General features: G+C 46.1%; 1 protein-coding gene and 1 pseudogene across 1 annotated transcript; both read left to right on the forward strand.

Moving 5' to 3' along the window:
* Positions 1–651: 651 nt before the first annotated feature.
* LOC125534656 (transmembrane protein 45A-like) lies at positions 652–1,883 on the forward strand. Its single transcript, XM_048697821.1, has 2 exons — positions 652–1,058; positions 1,125–1,883. Exons 1-2 carry the CDS (start codon positions 721–723, stop codon positions 1,606–1,608), a joined length of 822 nt encoding a protein of 273 aa, XP_048553778.1. The 5' UTR covers positions 652–720; the 3' UTR covers positions 1,609–1,883.
* A 4,404-nt stretch (positions 1,884–6,287) lies between these two features.
* On the forward strand, positions 6,288–14,127 carry LOC125538579 (annotated as a pseudogene).
* Positions 14,128–15,225: the final 1,098 nt, after the last annotated feature.

The following is a 15,225-nucleotide window of genomic DNA, read 5'->3' on the forward strand; positions in this document are numbered from 1 at the left end:
AAATTCAAGTTCAAAATACAATATGATTTACAATCAGTGCCCAAAATTATTCTTCAAAAATGTTCATTATTTTTGTTTTGGATCAAGACCATTGCCAAATATATTAAACATCATTGAAGAGCATTTTGGGTTCATTGAATGCAATTTTTAGGGTTATTTGCCCTTCTTTTAATTAAATTTTTGAGGCTTTAAAATTTCCTCAGTTCAAGTTTCAAAAATTTAAACATGATACAAGCAAGATGCAAACACTAGGCAGCACCAGAAGCTAGGGATGTGACACATACAATAAATGAGGGAAGAGAGAAAGGTTGTATGTGCATGAACCAAAACCCTTTGCACAAGCTCTAATGTAGAATGAGAGAGCACCTTATTTATTATTTCACATCCTACTGGGCAAACTACATACAACACATTGGAGTTGTTATATGTTAAGATATTGGTTGATGACATGGCATATTTTACCAATAAGCTAACATATAAATTGTTGGAGATGCCCTGAGAGGCTTAGTGCGTTATTTAAAGCTTTGGTTCTTATTGTACACACGTGAAACCAACTCATGGCCACGGGTAGCTTTGCTATCTTCGCCTCCTCTCCATTCGTTGCACTGCTCGAGGATTAGACTTCTTGCTGCTTTCTCCGAGGTGAGGAGACTGAAGGACCCGGAGCGGATCAAGGACGTCAGTTTGAGGACCCCAACTAGTCGCAGTGATCGTCCGTCGATGGGGGACTTCGTGGGGCACGCGCTGCCGGGCTCGCTGCTGCTGCTGGTGGGCCTGTGGCGGGTCTGGGCGTCCATCGTGCGCTTCGCCGCCGACTCAACGGTGTTCCATGTCCGTGCCTGGAGCCCCTTCTCAGCGGGGCCGCAGCTCCTGGAGCTGTACGTGGTGACCGGGGGCGCCTTCCTGGACATGTGCATTGAGCTGTTCTACTCCAACCCGCTCCGCGTCCTGACCGGTCGCGGGGTCGACCCGGCGCACCTCAACGGCCTCGAGCACTCCGGCATGCTGCTCATGTTCTTCCTCTTCGGCGCGCTCGCCCTCCTCTCCCACACGACGAGGTCAGTTAGTCATCTTGGCACACTATTCGAGGTAGCATAAGCTCTCAGCAATGGAAATCAGTGCAGGTACCTGCCGCTGTCGGACACCGCACTGGGCCTGGTGTTTGCAACCGCTTTCACGTCGGAGTTCCTGCTCTTCTACTTCCACTCCACCACCCACGTTGGCTTGGAGGCCTACTACCACCGCCTCCTCCTCCTCCTCATCGGCCTCTGTATCGCAGCCATTGTCCTCGGTGCGCTCCTGCCAACCAGCTTCCCTGCGGACCTAGGCACGGGCGCCCTCATCGCGGTCCAGGGTATGTGGTTCTTCCAGACTGGGTTCACTCTCTACGGTCCTACGCTCCCTGCTGGTTGTGCCCGCAGCTTCGCCGCCCCTGGCGCCGACGCCCACGTCGAGTGCCCCGACGGCGCCGTGCTGGAGCGTGCCGAGCAGCTGGCAAACTTGCAGCTATTCGGACTCGTGTTCCTTGTGTTTGTGTATGTGCTCGGGTGCTACAGCGTCGCCACGGCGAGGTTTGGGGTACCCGGACTTGAAAACGACGACGAATGACAAGCACGTCGGGGATATTGAATGCTGCCGCTGAGGAGAGCAAGATTTAGTGGGCAATGCTGCTGAAGTTCTAACTTTTGGATTTGGTGCACGAAACAAAGAGCAAGTATAATAAGATGATATAAGCGGGCCACAAGGATTTATAATATTTTTTTGAGTTAAAAGAGAGATGAGTATAGAGAAAAGAAATGGGTCGTAGATTTACAGCCGGCTATAGAACAGACTCCGAAAAAAATTAGGAGAGTAAAATGTACGCCATATCTTAATAGAGTAGTATTTCCTTATAACTAGCTAATACTATACATGCTGATATTAAATCGGCTTTGTTTATACTCCCTCCGTTTTTAAATATAAGTTTTTTTAGACATTTCAAATGGACTATAACATACGGATGTATGTAAACATATTTTAAAATATAGATTCACTCATTTTGCTTCGTATGTAGTCATTTATTGGAATCTCTAAAAAAAACTTATATTTGAAAACGGAGGGAGTAAATGACATGACAACATGCTATATATACGACTAGCCACAGTGGGAGTAAGTTCATCAGTAACATCGAGTCCAACTCAGCAAATTTGCTTACGTGGCAATGAGTTAATGAGGAGAGAGATAGTTACAGTAACTTAGCTAGTTACTGTAACATCACATGTCCCAAAGCAATACGAGTCTATAACCTAATAACTGAATGTTTGCACGTTATCACACTTATGTTACTACCCACTATAAAGATAGTAATATAGTCTAGGGATATGTGTATGTTACTAGTGTATATTACTCTACATTGTGGCTAGTCTACATGCTCTACGTACATGCCAGAAATGAATGGGCGGGCTGTTCAAGAACTACAGGCTGGATCGCAGCATCTGGACAAGTGTATATATTTAATTACTTGACTGGCGACTAAGTAAATTATTTTGGACTCGACTCATTCCACCATTGAACTGGAGAATATTGTGGTTATATTTCCTTTTGATTCTCCTGTCCAGAAGTTCTGTCGCTTGGGTTTGTTCATCTTGCATGTCCAGATCTTAGTTGAGTATATGATCGCAATACCCTCCTGCCGCATGCACCGCTTGCAGGCAACCTAGCTAAGAGCTAAAAACTAGTGACAAAAATCAAGGCCAAACCAGCAGCACAGAGGATTTATCTTACAAGAGGGATAACCACAACACAGTCATCAGCACACGCAGGCGCAAACCCCAAGGTAAAGGCTGAAGTTCTTCCTTGATTTGGTGTACGAAACAAAGTGCAAGTATAATATGGTGATATAAACGGGCCATAACGATTTAAATATTTTTTTTTGTTGAGTTGGAAAAGAGACGAGTATAGAGAACAGAAGTGGGTTGTAGATTTACAACCGGTTATAGAACAGGCTCCAAAAATCTTTATGAGAGTAAAATGTACGCCATGTCTTAATAGAGTAGTACTTCTCCTTATAGCTAGCTACGATACATGTTATTACATCGGCTTTATTTATATATGACATGACTAGTCATACCTACTTATTTGGCGACCAGACACTAGTAGAAAAGGGGGCTTTGGTCCTGGCCGGGTAAGCCCATTAATCCCGGTTCAGTCCAGAACCGGGACCAATGGGTGCATTTATCCCGATTCGTGCGGCTAAGGCATTAGTTCCGGTTCACCTGGACCCTTTAGTCCCGGTTCGTGCCACGAACCGGGACTAAAGGATGCGATGCCCATTAGTCCCGGTTGGTGGCACCAACCGGGACTAAAGGGACCTTTAGTACCGGTTGGTGGCACCAACCGGGACTAAAGGGACCTTTAGTACCGGTTGGTGCCACCAACCGGGACTAATGGGCTTTGAGGCATTAGTACCCGTTCATGGCACGAACCGGTAGTAAAGGTCCCATTTTCAAACTCCCCTCCCCCCCGGACCGCCTTTTCAGTTTTCGAAAAAACAAAAGAAAATGATGGAAATGTCAAAAAAATAAAATAAAATAAGTTTTCCATGTGATATGTGGTCTAGTTGTCGGGAAAATTTACAAATATGAATTTCGACTTTATTTACAAAATCTCTCTAGAATTTGTAAAATGGGCATAACTTTTGCATACGAACTCGGATTAAAAAAAAATTTATATGAAAAATCATCTACTCGAAAAGTTACATCCGATGGAGACTGCCTATAGCCTGTTTGCAAATTTGTAGAATCCTCAAATTCCAAAAGGAAAAAAAGTTATGCTCAAATTTCAGTTTTTTTAAATTTTCATTAAATCTGGTCAAACTATGGTCAAACTACTTATTCAAGAAGTAAGTGTTACTAAATAATTATTCAAGAATATTAGTGTTATTAAATAATTATTTCAGTTTTTTGAATTTTGGTCAAATCTGGTCAAACTATGGTCAAACTATGGTCAAACAATGGTCAAACTACTCAAGAAATATTAGTGTTACTAAAAAATTATTGTTTTTTAGAACAATAGTTTCAAACTCAAATAGTGAAATGTGTGACTTCATGCTCAAGCTAAACTCCTGAGGGTTAATAGGATTGACATCTTACTATTGTCAGGAAAACAACGAGTGCAGACTTGGAAACGAGGGAGAATAGAACCCGGAAGTTAAGCGTGCTCAGGCTGGGGGAGTGGGAGGATGGGTGACCGTCCGGGAAGTTAGATGATTTGGAATGATGAGGGGTGATTAGAGATTAAATTGAGCAGTGATGAGGGGTGATTAGAGATTAGAGGTTAAAATAATTCAGAAATTTGAAAATAAAAAAAATTCAAAAAAAATTCAAAAAGAAAATCAGAAAATTTCCTTTATTACCGGTTGGTGTTACCAACCGGGACTAAAGGTGGACCGGCCACGTGGAGGGCCTTTAGTCCCGGTTCCTGAACCGGGACTAAAGGGTCGGCAACCGGGACAACAGGCCCTTTTTCTACCAGTGATATCGTAATGGTTAGCTGACTTACAGTGGCTAGTTGTCAGCCAACCCAAGTATCCGGGACAAACACATTAATTCATTTTTGGTCTGAGTAAGGTATCATCTCTTCATGAAATGCTCCTTAGCCAGAATGTTGTGAAATATTATAAAATGTGCTTTCAATTTGATTGATATTCCTTATAATGCTGATGCTTTGCTCAACACTTGGATAAATAGATTTGGAGTTGATGATAAACATGTGATCTTTACTAGAGTAGCTGTGGTCTTCTGGAACATTTGGAAAATTAGAAAAAAAAAGTACTGTTTTAACAATGCTAAAACTACTAACCGTTGTGTCCCTGTTAATATGATCGCTAGATGGCTAAGTGATTGGAGTGTTTTCCAGAAAAAAGCATGAAAAATGAAGAAAGTTTAAATGTGCGTAGAAGTGCTAGAACAAAGTGATGGAGCTTTATTGCAAGGTCTTATGGAGAAGAAAAAGTTGTTCATAGCCTTTCTGTTGTTCTATAGTTATCATTGAACTGTTTATAAGCATAATAGCTAAAACCTTTGGTCTTATAAGCAGTGTCTCAAAGATTGCTTCTCTTTGCCTGCTGAAGATAATATGAAATTCCAGGTGGATTTCATTAGTGAATCATGGTTAAGTTTGCCATAGTTTAGGGTGTTGTAGGCTATGAATTTTTCTCTTTTTTTGTTTAGTAATTTGTAAAACTTGATGGTTTCTGTTAAATGAAATCGGAGGGAGCCCCCTCATTATAAGAGAAGGTGGTGCTCCATGGAAAAACTTGTATGTAGCTACTAACTTAAGTACTAGAAGGGTTGGGCGCGCTTTGCCGCGCTATCGTTGTTGTTGGGTTTCTTAACAAAATTACTCACTATGTACAAAATATAAGGTGTATTACTAATTTTAAAACTCAGACATCTCAGCGTTTGATCATATTTGTAGATAAGTATATCAAAATTCATAATATCAAATCGGAATTATTAGATTCATCATGAAATGAATTTCCAGTTTTTTTATATCGTGGATGTCAATATTTTTGGCTCTGAACTTGGTTAAAGTAAAAGAAATTTGACTTCCCAAAAACTAATACCACATATATTTTCAAACTAATGAAATATTAAGTTTGGCGGGTGGGGGAGATGATGCAGTTGTTTTATTTTTATTTATAATGCGGTGATTTTTTGGGCCTTTCACGGTGTGTTACTGTGTTATCCGCTAATTAATTCATACTTATTTGGCAAAAATTTCACGTCAGTGGCTGCATGTACTACATTGGTGCTAGAGTATCATATGGCGGTGTTTCTTTTTTCTAGATGGTGCGAAGGATTGATAAGTTCTTATAGCCCGGTTGCTGCTGATTGATTTTAAAAATCGTTGGCCCGATCAAACTCCTGAACCAAATTCAAAATTTAATACCTCAATGAAATGGAAGAGGAACTCTTAGAGAAATTGTTGACCTAGTCAAAATCGGATGACCTAAATTCAAATTGAAGACCTGAATTAATTGTGACATTTAAAAAATTAGAAAACATAGTCTATATTATAAAAATATTGAGTGAGAGAACTTTACAAATTGTTGACCCAGTCAAAATAAGATAGATGATCCCGCTCTAATTGGAGAGCTCAACTAAATAGATATATATGTATCCCTTCCCTTCTGCTCCACTCGGGAGAACAAACCAAAAGCAGGCTGTACGTTCTCTCCATCCAAGAGCAAGCTCGTCTATTTTGAGCTCCCAAACGCCGGCCGGCCGGCCAGGTAAAATCACATAATGGAGGTCACTGTGCACTCGTCCATGCCCGTGAAACCTGACTATGGTGACCACGGCGGCCCCTCCACCGACGTCGTCCCACTCAGCGTATTTGACAAGGTGAGCTACGACGAGTACGTCACCGGCCTGTGCGCCTTCCACCCGCCTGCACCGGCCAACGACGTCCTCGTGGCGGGGCTTGCCAAGGCGCTGGCCGAGTACCGCGAGTGGGCCGGGCGGCTCGGCGCGGATGCCGATGGCAACCGTGCCATCGTGCTCGACGACGCTGGCGCGCGGTTCGTCGAGGCGACGGCCGACGCCAAGCTCGCCAGCAGCCTCATGCAGCTGACCACGGGGGACAAGCTGCTTAGCATGTTCCCGCGCTGCTACGGCGCCGACGAGCTGCTGCTGGCCCAGGTCACGCAGTTCCAGTGCGGCTCCATCATTATTGGCGTCAGCATGCATCACAAGGTGGCCGATGGGCACGCCATCTGGACTTTCCTGTTCGCGTGGGGGCAGGCCACCCGCGGCGTCGCCATCAGCCCCGTCCCCGTGCACGACCGGACGTCACTGTTCGCGCCGCGGGACCCGCCGCAGATCGAGTTCGACCACCGCGTCAACGAGTTCAAGTCTCACGGCGACAAGTCGGGAACCCACGCCGGCGATGAGGCGGTGCTGATACACAGGGTGCACTTCAGCCGGGAGTGGATCATGGCGCTCAAGTCGAAGGCGTCGGAGGGCGCCGCCAGACCGTGCACCACGCTGCAGTGCCTGGCGGCGCATCTCTGGCGGTGCATCACCAAGGCGCGCGGGCTGGACGCGGGCGCGACCACCAGGATGCGCATCGCCGTTAACGGGCGGACGCGGATGAGCGGCCCGCGGGTGCCCGCTGGGTACACGGGCAACGTGGTGCTCTGGGCGTGGCCGACGACCACCGTGCAGGACCTGGTGGGCCGGCCATTCCGGGACGCCGTGGAGCTCGTTTCCCGGGAGGTGGCCCGCATGGACGACTCCTACTTCCGGTCGTTCATCGATTTCGCGAGCTCCGGGGAGGTGGAGAAGGAGCAGCTGGTGCCGACGGCGGACTCGCTGGAGGTAACGCTGAGCCCGAACGTGGAGGTGGACAGCCTGCTGGGGATCCCGTTCTACGAGACGGACTTGGGCGGCAGCCGGCCCTTCTTCTTCTTGCCCGGGTACAGCAACGTGCCGGTGGATGGATTCATGTATATCGTGCAGTCCTTCGAGGGTGATGGGAGCGTGGACGCCTACGTGCCCCTCTTCGGCCGCACCATGGAGGCCTTCAAGAAGTGCTGCTACTCCTCCATGCCGCCCATGGCCGACGAAGAAGGTGCTTATTAGGTGCATGCATAGGCGCCGGTTGTGTTACGTTGTACTTTGTCAATCCCGGCGGATCTCAACAATTGTTTTGTACTCTATCTATTGCACGAGCAATTGGTAGATGCAAATTCAGAATATATGTTGGAGAAGCTTCTTTATTGAAATGTACTCCCTCCGTTCCGAATTACTCGTCGTGGATGTATCTACTTCTAGATACATCCATTTCTGCGACGAGTAATTCGGAACGGAGGGAGTATCTTCTTAATCTTTACATGTGGCGAACACGGGTGCGTCAGACAGCGTGAGCAATGCTATACTTACGTAAATAATGTTACGTGTTTTACATAAAGTGCAACGTGGGTAATTAGTATTGGAGAAGGAGGAGGAAGGGGGCCCTACCCACCTAAAAATCACGGGAACAAAGAATGAACTTCGCAGTGTAAAAAAGGAGATGGAGGAGGTCTCGAGGCAAGAACTGTCCAGTGAAAATGTAGCGAGGCAGGAGGAACTAGCAATGGAGATAGAAAAATTACTAGAGATGGAAGAAATGTATTGGGCTCAACGAAGCAGGCTGAATTGGCTGCGGTTTGGAGACCATAACACGGCGTACTTCCAGAACTTTGCCTCAGCAAGACCTCTGAGAAACCGTATTAAAAAACTAAGGAATGCCCAGGGTGTTTGGCAAGAAGGTACGGCATATTTGAATCCTCTAATTTCAGATTATTTTGCTGGTCTATTCTCTACAGAGATTGAGGAACCGGACCCGGTTTTCATAAATCATGTCATGCCTTGTGTTACAGAAAACATGAACAATGAGCTTCTGAAACCATACTCTGCGGAGGAGGTGAAAAAGGCTTTATTCTCTATAGGTGACACAAAAGCACCAGGTACGCATGGATTGCATGCCGTGTTCTTTAAAAAATGTTGGCACGTTTTTGGAGATTTACTTACAAGTGAAGTGTTGAGCGCAATAAATAATAAAGTTATTCCTGATGGTTAGAATGATACTGTGATAGTTCTAATACCTAAAGTGGATTCCCCAGAAAATATATCACAGTACAGGCCTATCAGTTTATGCTATGTCTTGTATAAAATCATCTCTAAAATGATAGCTTTTCGTTTAAAGGCTATTTTGGATGAAGTAATATCTCCTGTCCATAGTGCTTTTGTACCTGGGAGATCAATCTCTGACAACATTCGCTTTGCCTATGAAAGTATGCATACTATAAAAAACAAGAAGAAGGGCAAGATAGGATATTGTGCAATAAAGCTTGATATGCACAAGGCATATGACCGCATTGAATGGATCTTTTTGGAAAGAATGTTGAGTAGGCTCGGCTTTCATGGTGATTTTATTGACTTGTTGATGGCATGTGTCAGTTCAGTTAAATACAGAGTTAGATTTAATGATCAAGAGACAGATATGTTTGTGCCAAGCAGGGGCCTCCGTCAAGGGGACCCGTTATCACCTTATTTGTTTCTCTTATGTGCAGAAGGGCTTTCAAGTGCTCTAGCTCAACAAGAGGAGGTTCGTGGCATAGAGGGTGTTCGGGTGTGCAGAAATGCACCATCAGTATCTCATTTACTATTCGCTGATGATTCCCTTATACATATGAAGGCAGATATGATTAATGCAACCTCGTTGAGATCAGTGCTTGATGCTTATTGTGCTAATTCAGGCCAGCTTATTAGTGAAGCTAAATGCAGTATTTTTTTCAGTCCAAATGTTGATGTGGAAATAAAAGCCCAGATGTGTACTGAACTTAATATCCACATTGAAGCAATTTCTGAAAAGTACCTGGGCCTACCCTCTATGGTGGGGCTGGATAAAAGTGATAGTTTTGTTTATTTGCTTGAAAGGATCATCGAAAGATTGAAGGGATAGAAGGAGAAGCTACTTTCCACAGGGGCGAAAGAAATTCTCTTGAAGGCAGTAATTCAGTCCATTCCAGTGTTTGCCATGGCTGTTTTTAATATCCCCAAAACATTATGCAAAGAGATGAATGATGCTATGTCTGCCTTTTGGTGGGGAGATTCTGAGGATCAAAAGAAGTTGCACTGGTTTTCTTGGTGGAGAATATGTGTTCCAAAAAAGTTGGGCGGCATGGGATTTCGAGATCTATTTTCGTTTAACATGGCTATGCTCTCAAAACAGACATGGAGATTGCTAAATAATCCTGACTCACTTTGTGCTCAAGTTTTGAGAGCGAAATATTATCCTTATGGGAAATTACTTAATGCAGGTCCAAAAAAAGGCTCTTCTTACACCTGGCAGAGCATTTTTGCAGGACTATAAACTTTTAAGCGTGGACACATTTGGAGAGTTGGCTCAGGAGAAAAAAATTAACATTTGGGAGGACCATTGGATCCCAAATAGTCATTCCAGGAAAGTTTTTACCAGGAGGGGAAACTGTATTTTGCGTACTGTTGATGAGTTGATTGATCAACATAATGGTAGCTGGGACGAACAACTTATCAAAGATATTTTCTTACCCATTGATGCAAACAATATTCTTGCAATCTCGTTGAGTCCACTTCTACAGGAAGATTTTGTGGCATGGCATAAGACAAAAAACTTTTTGTTCTCTGTCCGTTCTGCCTATCACATTGAATGGGATCATCAGTTCGGCGCACGAACCAGAAGAGAAGACGGGCAAGGCTCTGCTGAACCGAACCCGGTGTGGGACATTTTATGGAAGCTAAAAATTCCAAGTAAGATTAAGGTGTTTCTATGGAAGGCTCTGCATGGTACATTTCCAAGCATGGCGATCCTTGCTTCGCGACACATACCCGTCTTACCACAATGCTCTATTTGTCGGTCGGGTCCGGAGAATATCCGACACTTGTTATTTACATGCACTCGTGCACGGAAGGTTTGGTCTGCGCTCGGGCTCCTGGATATCATTGATGATGCATGGATTGCAGACATGTCAGGATCAGTAGTACTTGAGCATATTATTTGCAACCCAAACAGGAAGTCGCCGGTCCTGGGTATGTTAGGATTGCAGGAGTCAGTAGCCGTTGCGTGTTGGTATGTATGGTGGCAAAGGAGGGAAGCAAAGGGCGAAACTGTAGCGGATTCCCATTCCAGTAAACCACATGAAATAACGTGGGAAAAGCCAAGCCGACGATGTTATAAATTAAATACAGAAGCTGCTTTCCGTCAAGATGGTTCGGGTGCAGTTGGGGTCGTCATACGTAATAGCGCAGGTGAGGCTGTGGCAGGAGCTGCAAGTCCTTTTCATACGGCCTTTGATATTGCCTCGGCGGAGGCCCTTGCACTGCTAAAAGGACTAGAATTAGTTGAGAAGTTGGGCTGCACCCATATCACATGTGAGTCCGATTCATTGGAGCTCATTCAGGCATGCAATGGGGAGCTGGAGATGATAGCTGACTGCTTTGAGAGAGCCAAGATGATTGATGGAGTTTCTTTCTCCCACTGCCCTAGGGAAGCCAATCAAGTTGCTCACCATCTGGCGAAGCACTCTTATGATACTCAGTCTGCTTTTGATTGGGATGGAGATCCACCCAATTTCATTCTTCCTTATGTAATAAATGATGTAACTCTTTTGCCCATGAAATAAAACACCGATAGGCTTTCAAAAAAAAGAAGTCTTTGTAGGCCTTACGTAGATGTAGGATTATCGGAAAATTACCGGTGCAAACAGGAGGAGTCCGGTCACCACGGCAAAGAGGGCAGCCTATCCACATCAAATTTGGAAACTGCCTAGAGCCTTCGGTCGCTACACCCCTTGCCGTCCACACAATCAAGAGTAAAGCCACCATGGAACCTGTCAGAAAGCAAACCGGGAAGCTCGACATTCGGGTTCGCCGCACCAGCATCCCCTAGACACCGTCAATCATCCACTTCACTGCCACACAACCATAGCAGGAGGAGTGAGAAGCACCTCCTTCCACTCCTTGCCCAACTTTAGCCATTGGGTCTGGGTCGGCGCTTCCATGAAAAAAGTGCCTACACATGAGTCTCTATCAGGGACGGTGGACCCGGATGATACAACCTAGTGACCACCGACAGCCGCCACGTAGCATGCTCGAATGCCTTAGTGGTCAAAGGCTTTGATCCGGTTGACGAACGGGCCACACGCAAGGAAAGCACAACGCGAAGGAGAGCACCAACATAGACAAGTCGGCCCCCATACTTGCGCGATGCCGGACGTCGTCCATGCTGCCCGCCTCAGCCAGCGGGCCTCCACTCTGATATAATTCCATATTAAAGTTATGAATCCACACGGATTAATAAAATAGCCGGCCTCAATACGTGGATATTCAAGAGCCTCCCCTCGTCGTGAAGTGGATTATTGGATGGCCCTTTTGTCGGGCCCTGTTATGTTCTTCTGAAAGCATGATTCTGGACCATGGCAACAACTGGTCTGGTCAGCAGAAGTCTACATGTGTTGAAATCAAAAGGTGTAAGAAGCTTTGTATGTGGTGGCTCGACGTGCCGTGTTAGCTTGGCTGCATGCGCTGTAGCTCTGTCCGCAGCGCCGGCAGGCCATGGCCCTTCGAAGATGCTGAAGCTGGCATCTTAGATTTGGACATGCATGTGATGTTGACGTATTGATCTTCCTCTCAATGGCTTCGGTGGCCGGCCAAAAATTGCCAAACAATTCCAACTCACCTTCTACCTACAAGCTGTCGCCGGTGTCACGCTCTCTGTGATGGTCACTCGGTGGTAATAAAAAAACAGTGCAAGCATGTATACATGTTATTATTGTCAGAGGCTTACGGTCGATCCTACAAAAACAAACAATCACAACACGATGGCAATATTTGTTAACGAGGTTCAACAATCCTGCCTACTCTTCGAAGCATGCTTAACGGGTGCTTCTCCACATATATACTAATCAACATAGTACAACTAGCCGGCGACAAGCCCAGGGAGGCTAACCATTGTTTTAAATACCTACAACTGTACATGAATCCTATAAACCCCTATAGCGAGCTATAGCCGGCTATTTAAAACTTTAAAGCTAATAAACGCATCAAATCTACACGACATGCCGGTCCGGCCGCCGCTGCCGCCTTTTTGATGCCAATAAATCAAACGGCAACGCAAGCATATTCCCTAGATCCCATGTTGATGACCATATTTGAGTTTATTATAATGAAGCGGCCAATACATATATCATCCTACTCTGTGATCACCGTGGAGTAGTTAGTAATGAAGATCACCGTGCAATCATCGAAGTCCGTGAAGCCCGACTACGGCAAAGATGGTAGCGCCGGCGGCAACGTGATCCCACTGAGTGTGTTCGACAGGGTGAACTACGACGAGTACATCTTCTACGTGTACGCCTTCCACCCGCCCGCGCCACCCAGCGTCGCCCTCGAGGCGGCGCTCGCCAGGGCGCTGGCTGCGTACCCCGAATGGGCAGGCCGCCTCGGCGCCGGCCCCGCGATCGTGCTCTGTGACGCTGGCGCGCGGTTTGTCGAGGCTATGGCCCACTCCGAGCTGGGCAGCGGCGCCGTCGCGCTGCTGGCCGCTGGAAGCAAGGTACTGAGCCTATACCCTAGTTGTGACGGCGTCGAGGAGCTGCTGCTGGTTCAGGCCACGCGGTTTCTCTGCGGCTCCATGGTCCTGGGCTTCACCATGCACCACAAGGTGGCCGACGGGCCCGCCATGTGGAATTTCATGGTCGCGTGGGGTCAGACCACTCGCGGCGTCGCCATCGACCCTGTCCCGGTCCATGATCGTATGTCGCTCTTCGCGCGACGGGCCCTGCCGCAGATCAGATTCGAGCACCGTGGCGTGGAGCTCAAGCCTCGTGACGAGAAGCCGGGAACCCGTGGCGACGGCATTGTCCACGCCGGCGACGAGGTGGTCGTACACAAGGTGCACTTTAGCCGGGAGTGGATCATGGAGCTGAAGTCGCTGGTATCGGACGGTGGCCCCCGGTCTTACACCACACTGCAGTGCCTGGCGGCGCACTTCTGGCGGTGCCTCACGGAGTCGCGTGGGCTCGAAGGGCGGCAGACGACCAGGATCCGCATCGCCGTGAACGGGCGAAGGCGGATGCGCCGCCCACGGGTGCCGGAGGGATACACTGGCAGTGTGGTGCTCTGGGCGTGGCCGACGACAACGGTGCGGCAGCTGCTAGACCGGCCTTTGCGGTACGCCGTGGAGCTCATATCACGGGAGGTGGCCCGGATGGACGACGCTTATTTCAGGTCGTTCATCGACTTCGCGAGCTCCGGGGCGGTGGAGGAGGAGAAGCTGGTGCCGACGGCGGACGCGGTGGAGGTCCGGCTAGGCACCAATGTTGACCTGGACAGCCTGCTAGCGATCCCGTTCCCCAGGCTGGACTTTGGCTGTGGAGCACCCTTCTTCTTCAGGCCCTGCTACAGTCCTGCGCCGGTGGACGGCGCCATCTACGTCGTCAAGTCCTTGGTGGGCAACGGGAGCGTGGACGCCTACGTGCCATTGTTCAGCCGCACCATGGACAACTTCAAGAAGTGCTGCTACTCCCTGCCGGTGCCGCCGCTGGAGGCCGCACGGCTTTAGGTGCATGCGTGTCTCTACCGTATCATAGGGCAATAGCGGTATTAATTTGCATGGTAACGTTGTTAATCCGTTGCTAGACTTGACATGGGCACCAGGGCATTCTGATAGACTTATTCTTGCATATGTTATAATTTGTTCAGAAATATGTGTGCCCATGCGTTGCCACATAATACCAAACAATATATACATATTTCTCAAAAAAAACAATATATACATACATGTGACTATTATTCTAATTCGGAATATGTGTCGAGCATGTACATGATTTCCATTTGTATAAGGACAAATGCAGATTTAGATTTGTTGGTAGTCATCATGACTCCATGCAATTGTAAATGCCACCCTCTTCTTGCAATTTTATTGTTATTATCTGCTGGCCCTCTAGGCAAGCTGCCCATGCAACACTTTCTTTTTCATGTTAGATTGAATAGCACTACTTTCACATTGTGAATTGGATCTCATCACCCTCATGAGCTTCACATTTGTTCTATATATCCAAAGAGAATGAAATATTGAAGGTGACTACATCTGCTCTTTTTGTCATACAAAACATAATCAAATTCATGTTTTTGCTCATACAACACGAAACTATTTCAAATACATAGAAAGGAGAAATTATAGTTGATTGAATTGCTATTCGGAGAGAAAAGATTTGTTGCACAACCATGTAAAATAGCACTACGTTTGGCTGAATCTGCATAACAAAATACTATTGTAGGCTCAAACCACGAAGATAATGATTCTGAATAGGACTAAAATAAGAATATATCTGCCATTCGTGTATTTGACTGACTAGCCAATATTTTTTTAACTAATGATATTATTATGCACCCATCTTCTGAAAATATAGTACTATCAATTTGCGGATTGATATCAATGGACCAATATTCACTCAAACTTGAAAAACAAAATCATGATAGAAAAATAGAAATAAAAGTAGTCCAAGTTATCAAGAGATTATCAAAGAAAAAATCTCTGCAATTTGAGTATTCCTTAAATAAAGTGATTTGTAGCCTTCATCTGAAGATATATACTACATTTACCAGAAACTTATGAAGATAGTAAGCACTCTCAGATTTGAGGTATGGATGACTGAAG

Source organism: Triticum urartu, chromosome 2 (assembly GCF_003073215.2).
Source record: "Triticum urartu cultivar G1812 chromosome 2, Tu2.1, whole genome shotgun sequence".
NCBI classification, from domain to species: Eukaryota; Viridiplantae; Streptophyta; class Magnoliopsida; order Poales; family Poaceae; genus Triticum; species Triticum urartu.

Bases quoted from the DNA above. Each gene is read 5' to 3' on its own strand.
- LOC125534656 (XM_048697821.1), top strand. From the start codon at position 721: ATGGGGGACTTCGTGGGGCACGCGCTGCCGGGCTCGCTGCTGCTGCTG. The intron at 1,059-1,124 runs GTCAGTTAGTCA...AAATCAGTGCAG, and splicing joins CTCCTCTCCCACACGACGAG to GTACCTGCCGCTGTCGGACA.